Source organism: Sitodiplosis mosellana, unplaced genomic scaffold (genome assembly GCF_009176505.1).
Source record: "Sitodiplosis mosellana isolate CC-2019 unplaced genomic scaffold, AAFC_SMos_1.0 Smas_scaffold_6226, whole genome shotgun sequence".
Taxonomy (NCBI): domain Eukaryota; kingdom Metazoa; phylum Arthropoda; class Insecta; order Diptera; family Cecidomyiidae; genus Sitodiplosis; species Sitodiplosis mosellana.
Genome location: NW_022601467.1, coordinates 19,070,446 through 19,088,045, shown reverse-complemented (window position 1 = coordinate 19,088,045; position 17,600 = coordinate 19,070,446). Strand labels below are relative to the sequence as shown.

The following is a 17,600-nucleotide window of genomic DNA, read 5'->3' as shown; positions in this document are numbered from 1 at the left end:
ATTTTATGTGTGTGATATTTGAGACTTGCCATTTATGAACGATATATATATCGTATTGTGCGACTCAAGTGAACGATGAAGCGCGCGTGAATGTTGCGCGCACACATTACACGCTCATAAAAATGCACTGCGTAGATTAGAGAGATAAAAATATGCCAAATGGAATTTCTAAATCGATGAGGCGATGTGATGTTCGACCCGTACCTGATTTAATTAGTCTTTATGGCTGTAATTAAATGCAGTGCACGTTTCAAGGTAACTAGGCTTACAAAAGGCGAAAAAAAAATTTGTTGCGTTGACAACAACGGCGACGGTTTTTTTTTTGCTCGAAAATTTGAAACTTGATGAATTCGAACTTTGTTATACACACTAAAGTATGAAGACGTATGTTAGCTCTCTAATCCAGCCATTATTTTTTTTTCGTTTTATTTTTTTTTGTCATCATAAAAAATTTCCTTCAAAACCTTTTATCGGTCTTCAACCACGTCGTCGCTGGATTTACAATTGTAAAATTGCCGTTTTGAGGGAGAAACTGTTTGGAAGTCGACGACGATCAGTGATCGGAATGACCTACGCATCGAGAACAACGAAAAGGAATTGAAGGAAACATGAACACGATCGTTCAAACGATGAGAGAGAGACAGAGAGAGAGAGAGAGAGGAAAAAAGGCACACAGATAGAGAGCCCAACAAAACAACGAGACATGAGCATGACAATAACAAAAATACACGTAAAAACGGTTTGCGACGGTTGTTGTCGCTCGTTGATGTTGTTGTTACTCTTTTTTCTCTCTCTCGACTTTTCTGTATTCCGTTTGCAATCCCTTTGTTGTAATTATTGTCGTTGCATGTGAGCTAGAAATGGTGTCTTTTTTAGCGGTTTGTCTTCGCTTCTGTATATTTGTTTGCCAACTGAAAATTGTTGTGCAAACATGACTGTTTTTCGTTTGGGATTATTTTTTTTGTCTGTTTGTTTCGATTGTAGTATAAGAAATTAAGTGCCTGTTCGAGTAACTAAACTATCATGTAATCGACTACCGGATTCAAATGGCGCGCACTCGAAAGCACAACAAATAGAAGAAAAATATATATACACACACACACTTTGTAAGGCCAGAACAATGACAGAGAAAGAAGGAGATTTGGCAAAGAGAAGTCTATGCTGCGAATGTTTGGTTGCTTAGACGACGATGACAACAAAATAACAGACAAAACACCACACAAATCGAAATACTTTCACAGCTGTGTATAATGTCACCGCCAGCCATTCCAAGATATGTTACTTGTGTCTCGGTGACTTGGCTAAATTGTTCTAAATTGGATACCTTTCCGTCAGCCGTGCTGCTGAAGCAAGAGATGAAAACAAAAATCATTCCAACCAAAGAAATCGAAACGACGCAATCGTGGAAATGCAGTTTAACCGGCAGAGAGCCAAGAGTGAGAAAATGCAACAGGGTATAAAAAGAATCGTTGATGAAGGAATTTTTTTCGAAAATGTAATGACTCACACTCAAAATCACTTAGAATAGTTTAATAGAATATATTAGTTTTAAAACATGAATTGGGCTTCGTTTTCTATTTCTGTTGGTGTTTCCCGTTGACAAAGCCCATTTTAATTGTGTGTTATGTTTTGTTGTTTGCGATCTCTGGTATTCACTTCGATGTAACTAAAAACACAAATATTTAATTGCATTCGTAATTGCAAGAATGCGCACGAAAATAATCCAAGGAATAGACACCGAACTGAGCATGTGTGTGAGGAAGAAAAGGGACACAAACAGCGTGCAAAAATAAAATAGTAGAATGCATTGGTTCTGTTTGGGCCCAATTGAAGAATTGAAGCAGCCACTTGGTACAAATGGGTGTTGCATTTGCATTTGCCGTATTTACAATTCGTGATTAGCCTGGATAATGAGATAAACACGAAAGGCGCCGTACCGATTATTAGCTTAATTTAAAATGTATATTCTGCAATTGTTGATCTAAATCACTAAGAATTCCCTACACTGTTGAATCTGCTTGCTTTTTTTTTCTTTGCGCCTTCCACTTCTTGTCCATTTAGTTTTTATTCAGTCATTTTCGCTCGTGATTATTATTGAGATTATTTCGTTATCTGTTTTTATTTTTTTGCCTGTGTGTGTGTGTGTGTGTGTGTGTGTCTATTCCCTTCATCGAAGTCGTCGTGCCGAGTGTTCGACGTTTGTTTTTTTAGAAAGTGTGAACATTTGGTACGTGATAATGATATAAATGTCGTGTTTGTGCGCACACATTTGCACATCTTTGAAATGATCGCGTCGAGGAGTAGGTGTTTTCTGGTGCTCTCGGGTCACATAATCTCTGCAACATGAACTGTATCTGTGGATTTTTCATCGTTGACTTTGGAATCGGATTGAGGGCTCATGTTCTCAGCGACACAAATGCTAAACTAAATTTCACGCGGTGTTAGTGGATCGAGAGGGAGAGAGAGAGAGAAAGGAAGAGAGAGCAAAACCCGAAATGAACCAACAAACGATCGGTTCTTTCTCCAATCGAAGACATTTTTTGTAGTTTCAAAGTGAATTTTTCATCGCTTTTGAGAAACAGAAATAAAAGAAAAAAAAATTGATCAACGGTAGAAAGAGATGCAGAGAGAAAGCCAAAACGTGATGTTGAATGGAGTCTATTAATGCCTTTGACACAACAAGCCCAAATTTGATGCAGTGGCACAATTCACACAACCACGTATATATCTCTATATCCTGAGTGCGGATTGCTTCATTGGCGCCACCATCACTGGCACGTTTATCAACACACAACTCGATAGTTTGCTGTTTTTTTTCCATCTTCTGCTTTGTTACAGCCTAGTTGCACTTTGCTTTTTTTCTCTACCTTCTATCTATTCTCTTGTACTGTCTTCGGATCAATTGTTGTACGTTAGTTCTTTTTTTTTCTGCTTCTTCCTAAACCACTAAATATTCCATGCATTGTGTGCATAATAATTCAATTAGATGCTTGGCTTTTGCCGGAACACGATCTCGCGCATGTAACTGGGAACAGTGTCGCGCTATGAAGTGCATACAATTGGTTAACGGTGAACCAAGAAATCAATACACAGGTAATTGCTACATAATTGTTTCATGTTTTTGTTTTGTTTTTTGTTTTCACCGTTTTTTCCTCTCCATCTCTCTCGCTCACTCTTTCTCTATCTCTCTCGCGCGTTGTCTTATCTCGTTCATTCTTTCGTCCGTATGCAAAACAGCCCATTCGCCGAATTTGATTTGTTTTTATTCCAACAATTTGCTGCGTAGCGCTACTTTAACTCACATTCCCTTTGGCCTTATGTCGGTAATTTCCATTGAAATTCGACGAAGAAAAACGTTCTGTTAGTGTTTCAATGCAATGTGCGGCTAGAATTCATGATGAGTTCATTTTTTCTTCAATTCTTTATCTTCATTCCGTTAAAGTGTTGTTATTGAGACGATATATTTATTCGAAACGGTCATTTGTTTAACGATCGACCATTGAGTTGCAAATGAGTGTATCTGCGTAGCATAAATAATGCTTGAAATGTGTGTTGGGTGATCAAGGTGTCAGAATGTGATGACCATTTGACGTTTGATGATAACTGGATATCTTATCAATTGCAATCGATCGTATCATCGATATCTCGGTTTGTTGTTGTTGTTGTTGTTGTTGCTGCTTCAATCGATGCCCAAATTCGTATCGATTATTGTTCTAAAACCGATCAATTGTGAAATGCATTTCCTCCATTTCGGTTCGATATTAAATCAGTTTGATTGATTTATTTGATCATCGTGTTTTCATCGTACGTTTTGATCCGTTTGAAATTTCTTGTTTTGCCTGAAATCGTGTTTGTGTTATTACTTCAATTGTGTGTGCCTTTTTTTTTCTCTGATGCTGTTCGTTCATTCGATGCCATGTGCACAAACAGGTACATACAAACACACTATCTCTGCTGGTATGAGCACTCACGAGGCGAGCACCATCGAAGCAACCGAGTGTGGAAAGCAAATTTACAGCTATATTATTTACTTTGAAATAAATGTCTCATTTAACTGTAATCGGAAGCTTGTTTTATTTGTCGATAGAGATATTTATTTTTATCTCATTTTTTCGTGTTTCGCGGGCTTTTGTGTTTGTTTACGGCTGATTGTGGCAAGTATGTTTTGTGCGGCTAAAGAGAGTGAGGAGAGTGAACGAGAGAAGCGCGCCTTTGTTTTTATTTTTATTTTTTTTTTCGCTTCTATTCGCCAAGTCGGCAGATCGGTTCGATACAACTCTCTCGATGAATAGGGAGAGAGCGAGACAATGCACAAATACACTCAAATTAAACGGTGTATTACACTATGAAAATGTAACAAGAAACCAACCGTCTCAATAAAGTCACATTAAAATGCCATTTCGTATAAATAACAAAGCAAAATGATCCACTTGATTGGTAAATTGGTTTTTGCAAGTGTTGAGATCGGATTGGGCTTGCTCGTTGCTTCGGGCTCTTCCTTTCTCTTTCTTGCCCATGCAACCCGAGCGAGCGAGTGTGTGTGTGTGTCCACTGAAAAATGATTTCCTTTTATGCACAGTCATTACATGCTTTTGTGTCATTTTCTCTTCTCAAAAACCCACTTCATACATGCCTAGCGTGTTATCTATCTTTTCCCGTGCTTGCCTGTGTTGTTCATAGCTATAAGATCACCGAAGCGCATATAAACTATATTTCTTTTTCAACATTGTTTGCATTGAGCTTGTTTTGATATGGTTTGAAGAGAATCAGACGTGATTTAAATACAAAAACGGTGTTAAAGAAAACAATGCATGAAGCAACAGCAGCGGTAAATGTGTGCTGTGTTCTATTTTTGCGCATCCTGACCAAAAGTGCCGTGTGCTGTTGCCTACACGTCGCAACCGTATGTAATTGATATTTTAATTTCTATTCGTCATATATGCACTGCATAATGTTGTTGTAGCACTGCAGCCGAGCTACAGAAACAGAAACAGCAGCAGCAGCAGCATAACAACAAGCAAATCATTTTCGGTTTGATTCTCTCTCTCTCTCTCTCTCTCTCGCTCCATGCACACATATTTTACTTCGCTTGAGATGCAATCGCAAAATGCTGTCGCATTTCGGAATCTGTTACGCGCCTGCAAATGCAATGTGGCGAATATGCCACAAGAAAATTACGTACGCCGGCGATACGGTTTCGGTTTGGGTATGGAAACGAAAAATGTACGGTAAAAAATGCAAATGAAACATCTAGATGAATGTGATTTGTTTTCGTTGATCCGTTGATTGATTGTTAAAGTGAACAAATATTCAGCGCAGACAACCGTTTCACACACTAATAACATTATCAAATCGACGTAGTTGCGGGCATAAGTAAGTCACGATCGTTTTATATGAGCAAATTCAAAACAAAACTCCAATCTCTTTCGCCTGTTGCTTTTTTTTCTACCGGGGTCGGGTGCGAGAGATCAACAGCTCAGTCCAACTGATGTGACAATGAAAATCACAAATGCATTGCTGCTGCTGCTGCTGCAGCACTTCAAATCCGAGCACAACATCATTTTCATCTGCATCATTCACCGCATCGTATGCAAACTCATTACTCATTCGCGTTGAGAAGAACATTTGATTTGCAAGTCAGATTCGTACTCCAACGGAATATATGATTAGGTTGCACAGTTCATTCAAATCAATTCAGTTCACCTGTGCATCATTGCTGCCTTGGGCTGTGTGTAGCAAATAGTGTTGTCGACGATAAAAATTTGGAATTTGAAATGAAGTTACAAATTCTTGATCGCTAACAAATTACACAAATCTCTACCATTTTGTTTGCAATCAATGTGTTACGCAGAGACACACCGAGTATTTGTAAGCGATCTAATGATGTGTTTGAGGTGGTGATTATAAGCGGCAAACCTGTCACATAAACATTAATTATGTATTTAGCCTCACATACACGATAATTAATTGTGTACGAAGAGACTTCGGTCCCGCAACATAAATGCAATTGCCGTTCATTTCACACTCGGTCATTTTCGGCATTTAAACGGGTCTACTTAGCCGAACTGTTTCTCATTCTTCATCATCATCAACACCGAGCTAGTTCCATTTCTTTTGCTTGTTACTTTTTCCCTTCTCTACTCAAACATTTAGTCTGATGACCAGAGGCATCCCATACGATTGCGATCGTTATTCAAGATTCTCTTTTTACCTTCCTTTTCGCGCTCTCTCTTTCTCTCTCTTGGATCGATTCCAATGGTTTTACACAATTTTGACATTGAGACTTGCTAATAGATTATAGTTTAGCTTAAAAACTGATAATTATCGGTGGCTCGCGCTTGTTGCGCATGCTCAACAACCAAATATGTATAATCATACATGAATGGTCAACAGATACATATCCAAATGTTTACTTAATAAAAATCCACTAATATAGCCATTAATTACGTGATTTTTCCTACTAATGGCTTATAAATGGTGCGGTTAATTCGTGATTATTATTATATTTTGGTTTATTTTTCTTTTGTTTCGCTTTCTTTGTGACCATCTTTCGTCCCGCGAGTTGGAATTCAAACAATACACGGAAGTATACCAAGCCATTACTTTCATAAGTCCAAATGTCCTGATGAAAATCGATTTATCACCAAAGAAACACAAGAAAAGTAGATCCGAACATTCTAAAAGAGAACTGCTTATTGTCACACCGTTGACTCGAATGATCATGTAAATCTTTTCTTCTCCATCCTAATTCGAAATGACAAACGAGCAATGAGATACCACCAAATCTCTCTCTCACACACACACACATTTTATTTGACAAATATATCGGCTCACACAACAATGAACAACGATCCACGTAAATAAATACAAGTGAAAATGAAACAAAACCGCTGTAACTTATTGTTCAATGACAAAGATGGACAAAAAAAAACAGATCTTTATTCCGAAAGTCTTTTGAAGCGAGAATGAAAGAAAGCGGGGGAAAATGGCTCGTCAATATTGAAACAGATGAGTTTCTTCACACATTGATGTCTCATTTGGATTTCATTTGTTCTGCCAAAATAGAGATGAAATGTGCGTTTCTTCATTTTTCCGTTGAATTGTTTGAAGTGCGTTCCGAAATGGTTTGATGTGCGGCCTATATATATATATATATATATGTGTGTGTGTGTGTGTTGACAAAGTGTCCAATAAATAATAAAGTACGCTGAAACTCTGTATTCAATGGTGTGGATGGCAATCAATCTTGTGGTTATTGGTCATTTGATATTTAGACGGCCGAAAATGAACGAACCAAAAAAAAGTGACAACAACAACACGATTATTATTGTTCAACACTTGTTAGATGTTATGTATTTAGATCACACTTTTCCTGTTTCTTCATTAACAAATTAATTTGTGGAAGAGAAGAAAAAGGCCTCTGTGATTTCATTCCGAAATACACAGTGCGTTTAATGAAGAAAAATTGTTTGTCTTTGTTTTAAAGATATGTTTTAGGTCTTCATTTGTATTCTATTCATCTACCGAGTCACTGGCTTTTCTCTAGTTCTGTTGACTTGTTCATTAGTCGCTTAGGTTTGTGTTGAAACAGATTCATTTTCCGTTGAACTGTTTGAAGTGCGTTCCGAATTGGTTTGATGTGCGGTCCATGCGTGTTGACAAAGTGTCCGCGTGAAAATCTCATACATTTTAAATTGAAAATTATATAAAACGCACAGTATGCTGAACGTCAAAAAAAAGCGAACGCCTGCCGCGTGCGCGATGGTGAGGAACGACAATCAATCTAGTGGTTATTGGTCATTTAATATTTGGGCGGCCGAAAATGAGCTAAACAAAAAGGTGACAACAGCAACACGATTATTGTTTAACGGTTTTTATGTTGTGTTTTACGTTTTTTTTTTTTTGGTCTTGTGTGTTTGGCGTGTGATTTATTCAAAATTAAATGATGGATATTTCTCATTGTCTGGTGCGTGTTTGGCTTGTGCGCTTCGCGATACATGGTGGGCATCGTTTGACAGTAAATGATATTTCAATCTTCTGTTTTTTTTTCTCTGTTATGTTCAATTTCTTAACATCGTGTTTTTCGGATCGTGTGGTTACTTGTTTTGCTTTTTATACAAAATGCCATTGTCTATTCAATGCTGTTATCTCTCTCTCTCTCTCTCTCTCTCTCTCTCTCTCTCTCTCTCTCATTGGTTCGCCGTTCTGGCAATTTTAAGAGCATCAATTTGTATTTAGGAATAAAAATGACAGCGAAAAAAAAGAAGACGATGAGCCAAAACACACCAGCACTGAAGAAACAGCGCGCTGAACAATGTGATAGAGGCGAAAGAGAATAGAAACCCACAGTGACAGCATTGAAGACCCATTGAGAAAAACAAATTGAAAAGAAATAACTCGTTAGGCAAATAGGCAGCAACCATTTATTCTACTTAAAACTATTCATATTATTTTCATATTTTTTTCGTGACTTTCGCTGTGCGTTCCCGTTCAAACAAATCATTTGGTTTTTTTGTTTTTCTCGCTGTGTGTGTTGGATGTGTGTAGTTTGTTTGTACTGTGTGCTCAGTGCGAGAGACACATGAATGTGAGGCAGTGCGCGCGAGAACATACGCACCTTTGGATGTAGTAGGAGAGAGAGAGAGAGAGAGAGAGAGAGAGAGAGAGAGAAATAGTGAGAGAATTATTTTAACGTCTTCATTTGATTCCCTTGTTCTACATGCACTACATATTACATCCACCTTGACGCGGCAAATGAAAAATGAGAAGCGCATGCGAAATAAGACGAGCTATGATTTTTCAAAAGCGTAATTTCTCTCTGGCTCTTCCTTCGCCGAACCCAAATGATGAAGAATGCCGTGGAATACGGATCATTTTAATGTTTTATTGTTTATGTGATGCTCAGGCTGTGTGTGTGTGTGTGTTTCATGTTTTTTTCTTCGTTTTTCTCATTTCTTGTCCCAAATGCAGTAAGCTTGCTGTGAAGGTTGTGTTCTCACCAATGTTCTGAGATAATGTTCAAAGAGATTAGTTTTCTATAGTTTGTATGATTTATGCATTCCGACCAATTGAATATATTTGTGTAAAACATTTGTTTGTTTCGTGTTTACTTTTGTTTTACCCAAGTTCGATGACATCTGGTATTGGCCAACCGATCAATAATGCCCGACACGCACACGATTCCGAAAAGAAAACACACCAACTGATTACACAAATCCTTGTTCAATTGAAATGACCGCTTGTTCCAAGCCCAAATAATAACCATCACGAGTAAGAAGAAAAATTCGATATTTGCTAAGAACATTTCAATGCGCGATTGCCATCAGTTAGTTTCATAATGTTGTGATCATTCCAGCGATACAAATCTACGGTTTCGTAATAATCAATTATAGAATAAAGCAACAGAAATTGAACGTTTCAATCACATTAGCCGTCATAAGCCCAGTTAAACATGAGATATCTGCATAAAAAATCATGCTAACAATGAAAAGCGCGCATGTCTTAACGATCACAGCTCTTGCTTCATGTAAAAAATGAAAACGATGTGAGAGACCATAAGACGAACAGATTAACAAGACATAATTACATTGTCGACCCATAATCGACTCGTGAAATATTGAAACTATCGAAAATATCACATAATCTCTGGAAATTCACTTCATCACATTTTCAAAGCATCTCCGTGTGTCTTTGCAACCAGCAACTTTCGATCGGTTTCTCTCTCATACACACAATTGGATGATCAATGAACAAATCATGAATTGTGTGACTGCTTCAACTGAACCACAAAGGCCATACTTTATAACGTCTATAGAACGCGCGATACCATACAATGTCGCGTTCGATTTAGTTTTTCCAAAAGCCATTTCAATAGAATGAAGAGAACAGAATGGGAAGAAAACCGATTAAAAAAATTAAATGAATTGCAAGCTAAATTATCGACCAACAAATTATATGGCCATTTTTCTTTTCATCGTTTCATTATTTACCGACCTCTGTATTTCAACTGCAATTGGGAGAGAAAAAAAGTTCAACCTCATCGAAAGTTTTAATTTTAAAGTATAAGAAAAAAAAAACCTTTTTTTCGTTTTTTTTTTTCTTCAACTTTCCGTCTTTTCACATTTTTGTTCCTTCAATAGTATCTGCGATCCAGTGTTGTTGTAGCCGTTGTTTTTTTTTGTGTTCTTCGTATTCATTCGGGCTCATTATTCGTTGAAATGCTTGATTTTTCCATGGTAGTTATTGTTCACGTTTTTCTATTATCATACAGTACAATGAGCATAATGGAAGTAGACAAGCTAGCTCACACAGGAATATACGTTGTATCCATGCGCACGCTCTCTCTCTCTCTCTCGCTGTACACAACAGCCAATGAGACACACTAAATCATGACATAATTTGATTCGTGATTTATTTAATTATAAAATTACTGCAATTGAGCACTTCTTCGTTAGATTTTTACGGACTGTATGTGTGTGTGTGTGTGTGTCGTTCTGATTTAGTTTCTCTCTCTCTATCTCACTCTTTTGTTATAATTTGACTCTTGTATTGGTAAAGTTTCACTATTCACTTCATCTCGCGCAACTCTAGGATTTCGTTGGAGCATGCGTTTGATTTGTCTTTTGGGTCCGTCGCGAGCGCGTTCGCGCGCATTTTCAGCAATCATACATAATTACTAGTTCCTTATCGCGCCAATTGTGGTAAATTTCATGAAATTTATGTTTTTCATGAAAATCACTCACAGTATATTGATTTGAATTTTTCTTTTGGTAAAATTAAAAGCGAAATTGTGTGCACTCTCCAGTTGGCAACACAAACCGATATACCATTTGTCGAACGAAATATTCGTGTTCGAATCGGTTTCAATAACGCTTGACATGATTTTATTTTAGAACCATGGATTTTCTTTAATGTTAGAATGTGACTTGGAAAAATAACTTACACGCATTCGCCTGGAGCCGAACATGATCCATGCACCTCGTGGCAGCCCCGCTTGCAAATCGCTACAAATGAGAGAAAATGCGAAACAAAGCACGCATTGTGTGTAAATTGAAATTGTCGAATGACAAATGGATTTCAGAGTTAAACTCGTTACAAACCTTCTTCGCAATTAGCGCCTTTCCATCCACTCAGGCAAACTTTGTTTCCGCGTTCGCCGCAGGTAAAATGGCCGAACTGATCGTTACGTGGTCGACAAAATGTCGTACACGTTGTGTTAAAATAATTCTCCGAGCATTGTACACGAACACTAAAAATGCAGGAGGAGCAACAAAAAAAAAAAAAAAAAACAAGAAGAAACACAATTCAATGCAAAGTCCGCAATGTAATCGAAAAAGGTCACAAGATCACACAATACCGGGGCCATCGAGAGAAACAATACAGAGAAAATGAAATAAAATCACGCTAATTTACACGTTACTCTTGGAGGAATTTCACTTACCGATACGTTATCCGCGCATTTTTGCCAATGTAATTCAATGTATTCCATTCGGACGATGGCAGAATTACGCCCGAAAACGAGGCTTCATCAATCAATTGCTCTGATACTGCAAGAAAATTCACAGATAATTATTTATTTATTTGGTTGTTATTGCGATAGGCAGGAGTATGGAAAATCTTTTGGGAAATTGTGTGGCTTTTGTGCTTAGAAAATGATATTTTCGCGAAAATCGTTTCACAAACGATGTCGACATCGCGACCACCAATTACAGCAGCCATTGCATTTGCTGCAATCGATCAATCGATAGATCAAAAATATCGATTGCGCTTCTCGACCGAAAAAAAAAAGAGAAACAAATCATCAGACATATTGTGCAAAATTTCTCGTTAACGGAAAATGCTAAGTCAACATTCTCACGATGCGAAATTTTAGCTGCCATGAATTCGGTTAGCATAAGCACCGACAAATCAGTCAACGGGAAATGGAAGAGATTTGTACTAGAATGACGAGACGCAATAAGGAAAGATTAAAGAAAAATTAATGAAAATCAGCGAAAAAGTAATAAAAAGAAAATGGCAAAACTGCCTCAGTTTATAACATGAGACTGCCGCGTGCGATTCAACATTTATGCTGCTGTGGTGATGAGAATATCGTTCGTTTGAGCGCGCGACTCCAGCACAGGGCCTGGTGAGATGGCTCAAGCTTGCTACATGCATTATATACACAGTAAGCCATTGAATGGTTTGTGGTCTCAGCGAAGCAAAACACACGTAAGGCATTCAATGTGAGCTGGCAATAAATTTATTAGAAATTGGTTCCATAGAAATCCAATAGCTGCAGCAGCAACAAAAAAATAAAGAATACACAACACAAAAACAATAAATAATGCCTATGGGTCTTGGACTCTCGGTACGTATATGTACGAAACGATGCAAGCCTCTCGCTTCTATTTTAAATAATTGTAAGATGTCAATTGAAATCACTGGTTGTAAATTGTTAACAAGGCACACGAAGGGAGTCATTCAGAAAATATTTATTCATTCTGTTTGAGTGTGTGTATTTATTTCAATTTTGCAATGCCGATGCGGATCTTTTTTTTACTTTTAAAGAAGGAACGCACGGCTCAAGCGATTCCATCTTTTCTTTTCTCTGTATTCAAACTTCGGGACATTTTGTAGGCAATTTCAATGGAATTTAAAGTGGAAAAATGTGATTCTGATGAATCTTCTAACAGACATTTTATTTATTATTAGTTTAACTTGCGCATATTTCAAAATAAAGAAGAAAGAAGAAGAGAGATTAGGGTCTGAAGTTCATCACTGACCATCATCAATCGACCATTTAAAATCTTGTTAATCGAAATTCATCTCACAGACAAAACGAAAGACACTTGTCTGTCGCTGACAACAGAGAAAAATGCATCAATTTGAAGAAAAAAAAAGTAGATTAAATCGATTCACTTGTCAATCGAAGCAGATAAAACGGATCAAACCGAATCTATTAGACAATTGACACGGCCATTTAACTCTCTCAGTGATAGTAGTCGCGCGCATACTTCACATTTCCACTGAACACCGAGAAATCGATCGGCGGTTGGCTGCTGTTGTTGTTGTTGTTGTTGTTATACAAAGAGTCCAATACGGATTGGAAGAGAAAAAAAGCAGCGATAAAAGGAAGCACAAAAACACACATCGTTAATAATGTAACATGAATGTGATTACTTACCGGGATAAGAGCTGTTGTACATATCCAATGCTTGGAGTATCAGCGTAAACGATTTCTGAAATTGAACAAAGTGAAAAGAAGAGAGAGAAAAAAACAAGCATTAGAAAATAAATTATTACAAAATTGAAACAAATTAAATTGTATGAAGAAGGATATAGGTGGAATAGAAGAAATAAAAAGGCGCAAACATTGACTTGAGAATGAGAATCGTGCACAAAATATCTCGAAACAAGTGAGCGCGACGAGAGAGAGAGAGAGAGTGTGAGTGGATAACGAAAATCAGAGTGAGAAACAACGACACACATCGAAAAATTCTGATCATTTCACACACACACACACCATATCAATGGTGTGATACGTTTTGAAATGTTGAAACGATCACTAAACGATTTTATATTTTTCCGGCAAATTAAAAACTGAACTTATCGACATATTGAGATTGTTTATGAACTGTGTAACTTGTTCGTCTGACCCAAGCAATGCCTTTCCATGCCGTGCCACACGGTCCCTTTTTAATGGTGCGAGAGCAAAACGGCGCATTTTCATGACGTTTATTCTTCAACAAAAACCAAAAATTACACGGTAAATTCAGTATTTATCGCTTCATTTCTATGGCACTTTTTCCACAGCTTCGTTTGTCAAATCAGCCACAGACCGAATTGACTGCGTTGTTTAATATACCATGCGGCATTTGAATCGTTTTGTTCATGAGAATCGAATCGGAAATCGAATTTCAATTTATTTTTCTGTTAAATCTTTTGATTTCAATTTTCTTTCTAATTTTTCATTGACAACGCCATCGACACTGTGAACAGTGACTGCAAGATGTTTAAAAGTTAAATAGCAGCGTCCCAAATCGGAATGATCGGTGAAATTGAATTGAAATTGTTATTAATTAAATAATTAGCTGCCGAAGATGTTTGGTATTCAATAAACGGAAAAAAAGAAGAAAATCAAAACGATGAATGAAATGAAAATAAAATACAATTAATTAATTCAAGAAATTTTAATGTTCATTGGAGAATATTTCGTTGAAAACGAAGCAGATGATGACAAGCGATAGACGATCTTGATAACAAAACAGTTTTTTTTTTGCTTGAAAGACATTTGATTCCATCAATCAATCGTGCAAAAAAAAAGAGTCCAATCAATATCTATCGGCCAATATCTGCGTTGTTTAGCACAACTATGAAACTTGTTATCACAATTTCGATAGAGATAAAGAAGCAGGATAACAGACCGAATGGAAGAGAGATAGAGGAAAAAAACAGTTTTGCCATCCAAATTTTTTTTTTTATTGTATTGTATTGTATTGTACGAAACCGGACTCACAAAGCGATTGATACCGATCGAGATGTGACTAATAGATGCGGACACACATCTCGCTTCTCCTTTTATCACACTGTGAATTTTCCATGGCGCGTTCATTTTATTTATGAAGCATTAAAGACATTGAGAAGCATCGAATCATTTACGTGTGTTTTTTTCTTCTGCTTTTCCTCGGTGTCGTCTCGTGTCTACCGATTCGGTTTGTGTTGTCTTCGTATCTGTGTATTTGTATTCATGTTCATTTTAATTGGCTCGGGTTGGGTTGGGTTGGTTTTTTTTTTCTTCTCTTCATCATCAATGCATTGGACGCTGAGAATCCAACACGTTGACTCAAATGAAGAAAAAGAAAGAAGAAGAGGGGAAAAAACCAGGAAGCTAGTGCATTGTATCCATTGTGATCGAATTACGTATCAATTTCATCATAATTTTATTCTATCGTGTTGATGATACATTTCTCTTTCGTGATCATTTCGATGTGTGTTTGACGCGGCAAGAGAGAAACATGATTCGTTATGCTGCTGCTCTTTCCCTCTCTCTCTCTCTCTCTCTCTCTGGTGATATACCGAAGGATTGTGTGCGCCCGGCATTGTGTTGAATGGTACAATCGAAATGAGTTAAGTGATTTTTTCTCGCTTGTCGCTTCAAATGTATATTATGAGTGTTCGTTCTCTGGCTGCCAAATGGCAGCTCACATGAACTTTTAGTTCATTACGTGAGTTAGCGTGGGGTCAACGAAATTTGTATAAAAATTTGCATCCTTGCTCTTGCCAACAAATTCGTGCGGCTTTTTTTGCTTATCTGTTCCCACATTTAAGATTCGTTGAAGTACAAAAAACCAAAAAAAACGCAGACGAAAATTTCCAATATAGTTCAGATGGAGCTGTCAAAAATTCAGTTAAAACCATAATGATTTGATCTTCACGATTGGCCAAATGTATCGAATTTTAACCCGAGAAACGTGCAAATTGCCCATATATTGCGCCAATTACAGCTCACTCAAAAAGACACTGGCAATATATGCTCGACTTTTTATGCAAACAACATTTTTCGGTTTTTACCAACGCAAGAGAGATCAACAATGGTTCTTCTGATTGAACGAAACGTTTTCATCGATAAAACTTCAAAGAAACCACACAGTTTGCGGTTCGAAGAAACAATTGATGGGTGCATTTGGAAATGAAAACAGTAGCCGCTTGGCCAATGCAAAACTATAGCTGGTCCGGATTTCAATTGAAAACCAAACACAAAAAACACTCTCAAACGCAACTGTTTCTTATCGAAGTGGGCGTTGAATGGTTGTTTTCCATACGCTTCTGTTTGGGAACTCTGTGAAAAAAGTTCACATTTTCAATTACATTTACTCGATTTCCATCGATCTCAAGCACCAAAAAAAGTGTTATTCACCATCGTGTTTGCCCGTCCATTCGTTGGATTTGAATTTGATTTCATTTAATGGTTACTAAAAATCAAATTAATGCTTCGATTTCTTTTGTTATGCTTCTCAAATGCAATGCGAATATTTTATTGTTCTGGTAATGTTTCCAGTTAAACGCAGTGTATTCGATCCATATAAAAATAATACGAAAAGCTCAAAAGGAGTATTGCAAACGAACGAACGGTCGAAGCACTGCACTCGTTTTTCATGAAGGCAATGCACTTGTCTTGAATTGATGGCTAAAATAAATAATGGCTAATTATAATTTATGAATAAGTTTGCATCACAGCGAGATGGATACGAATGCGATGCGATGCTGTGCAGGCGATACAAACGAAAGAGTGAACGAGAGAAAAGGCTACCAAAGGAACAAGAAATCAGCAATAGCAGCAACAACAACAAACGGAGCGAAAACCAAGAAACTCGCACAGACAACAATATATCATAAAATCTTATCGATTGGTCTCTTGAGCTTGATTCTCTTCGGCTGTCTCGCTCGCTTTGCACGCAAAATACGAAATACGGAATTAAGAATCTTCAAAATTATGATATATAAGTTTAGTGTGTGTATCGTAACGACTTGAAATAAACATGGAGCGAGCCAGTGTGTGAGAGAGAAGGGGAGAGAGCGGAGAGATAGCAAAAAAGCAGCCAACAACCAAAGCTGCAAATTGTTCGTCGTCTCTCACCCCAAGTAACTATGAGTGGAAAAAATCCGATCGAACACAGAGCGAAACAACTTCAACAGCGAAAAAAAAACAACGGCAAAGAAATGAAGCACATAACCAACATGGTAAATCTGTTTGTGTGCTGCAGTGCACAATGTTTTTTCTTTCTCGTTCGTGTTATGTTTATTCTTTTGCTTAAAACACACGTACGCAGCATAACGAGTGCTTAAAATCCCGAATGCACATCAACGAATATAAAAAAGCATCACACATCTCTCACATCTCTTTTACAGTTCGATTTAAAGCCCAGCATTCACTTTGTGCTATCAAAGAGAGAGAGAGAGAGAGAGAGAGAGAGAGAGAGTGAGTGTGTGTTATCCTGAAACCTATAATAAGAATTAAAACTCGAAACGTTTTCTCTTCGTTATTATTATTTTTACATCATATTTTGCTTGCTTCTTCTTTCGGTTGTTGTGTTATCTGTACTGTTTCGCCAAAGTATTTGCTGCTCTCGATGGTGCTGGTTTCTCTCTCTCTCTCTCGCTCGTCCTCCTTCTCGTTGTTCGTTTTCTTTGCACTGTTGCCCAATAAACATTGAAAGTATATAGATGACTGCATCGCGCGAACCACATCAACTAGACGTGGATTATGAATTGCATGTTGTAAAAAATTAAATCGTAATTATACGCCGAAGCAAATGCTCTGGCTATTGTAAAGCACTCTGTGAAATGCAATACACAATAGCACACACAACAGTAAGCCAATGTCCATAAAGCGGTTCGTGTCGAAAACAACGAAAAAAAACAACAACGCAAACATATACAGGGAGATACATTGAATGCTCGCATTTTGTGCATCGACTTACTTTTCCTTTTTTTTTCTCTTCCTCCAAAGATGCGGATTGAATGCAAACAGGAATAAAGGCGAAATTGAAATGCATATCCACAAACGAAGTGGAGAGAGAGAGAGAGAGAGAGAGAGAGAGAGAGAGAGAGAGAGAGAG

General features: G+C 37.4%; 1 protein-coding gene across 1 annotated transcript in view; it reads right to left on the bottom strand.

Annotated features, from left to right (window-relative positions):
* Positions 1 to 17,600, bottom strand: part of LOC129577813 (protein serrate) — a 119,616-nt gene that overhangs the window by 22,333 nt on the left and 79,683 nt on the right. The window contains exons 3-6 of the mRNA XM_055465409.1: positions 13,166 to 13,220; positions 11,441 to 11,546; positions 11,100 to 11,248; positions 10,943 to 11,003 (exon numbers count right to left, since the gene is read on the bottom strand). Coding sequence (XP_055321384.1) covers positions 10,943 to 11,003; positions 11,100 to 11,248; positions 11,441 to 11,546; positions 13,166 to 13,220 — 371 coding nt within the window. The remainder of the gene's footprint in view (positions 1 to 10,942; positions 11,004 to 11,099; positions 11,249 to 11,440; positions 11,547 to 13,165; positions 13,221 to 17,600) is intronic.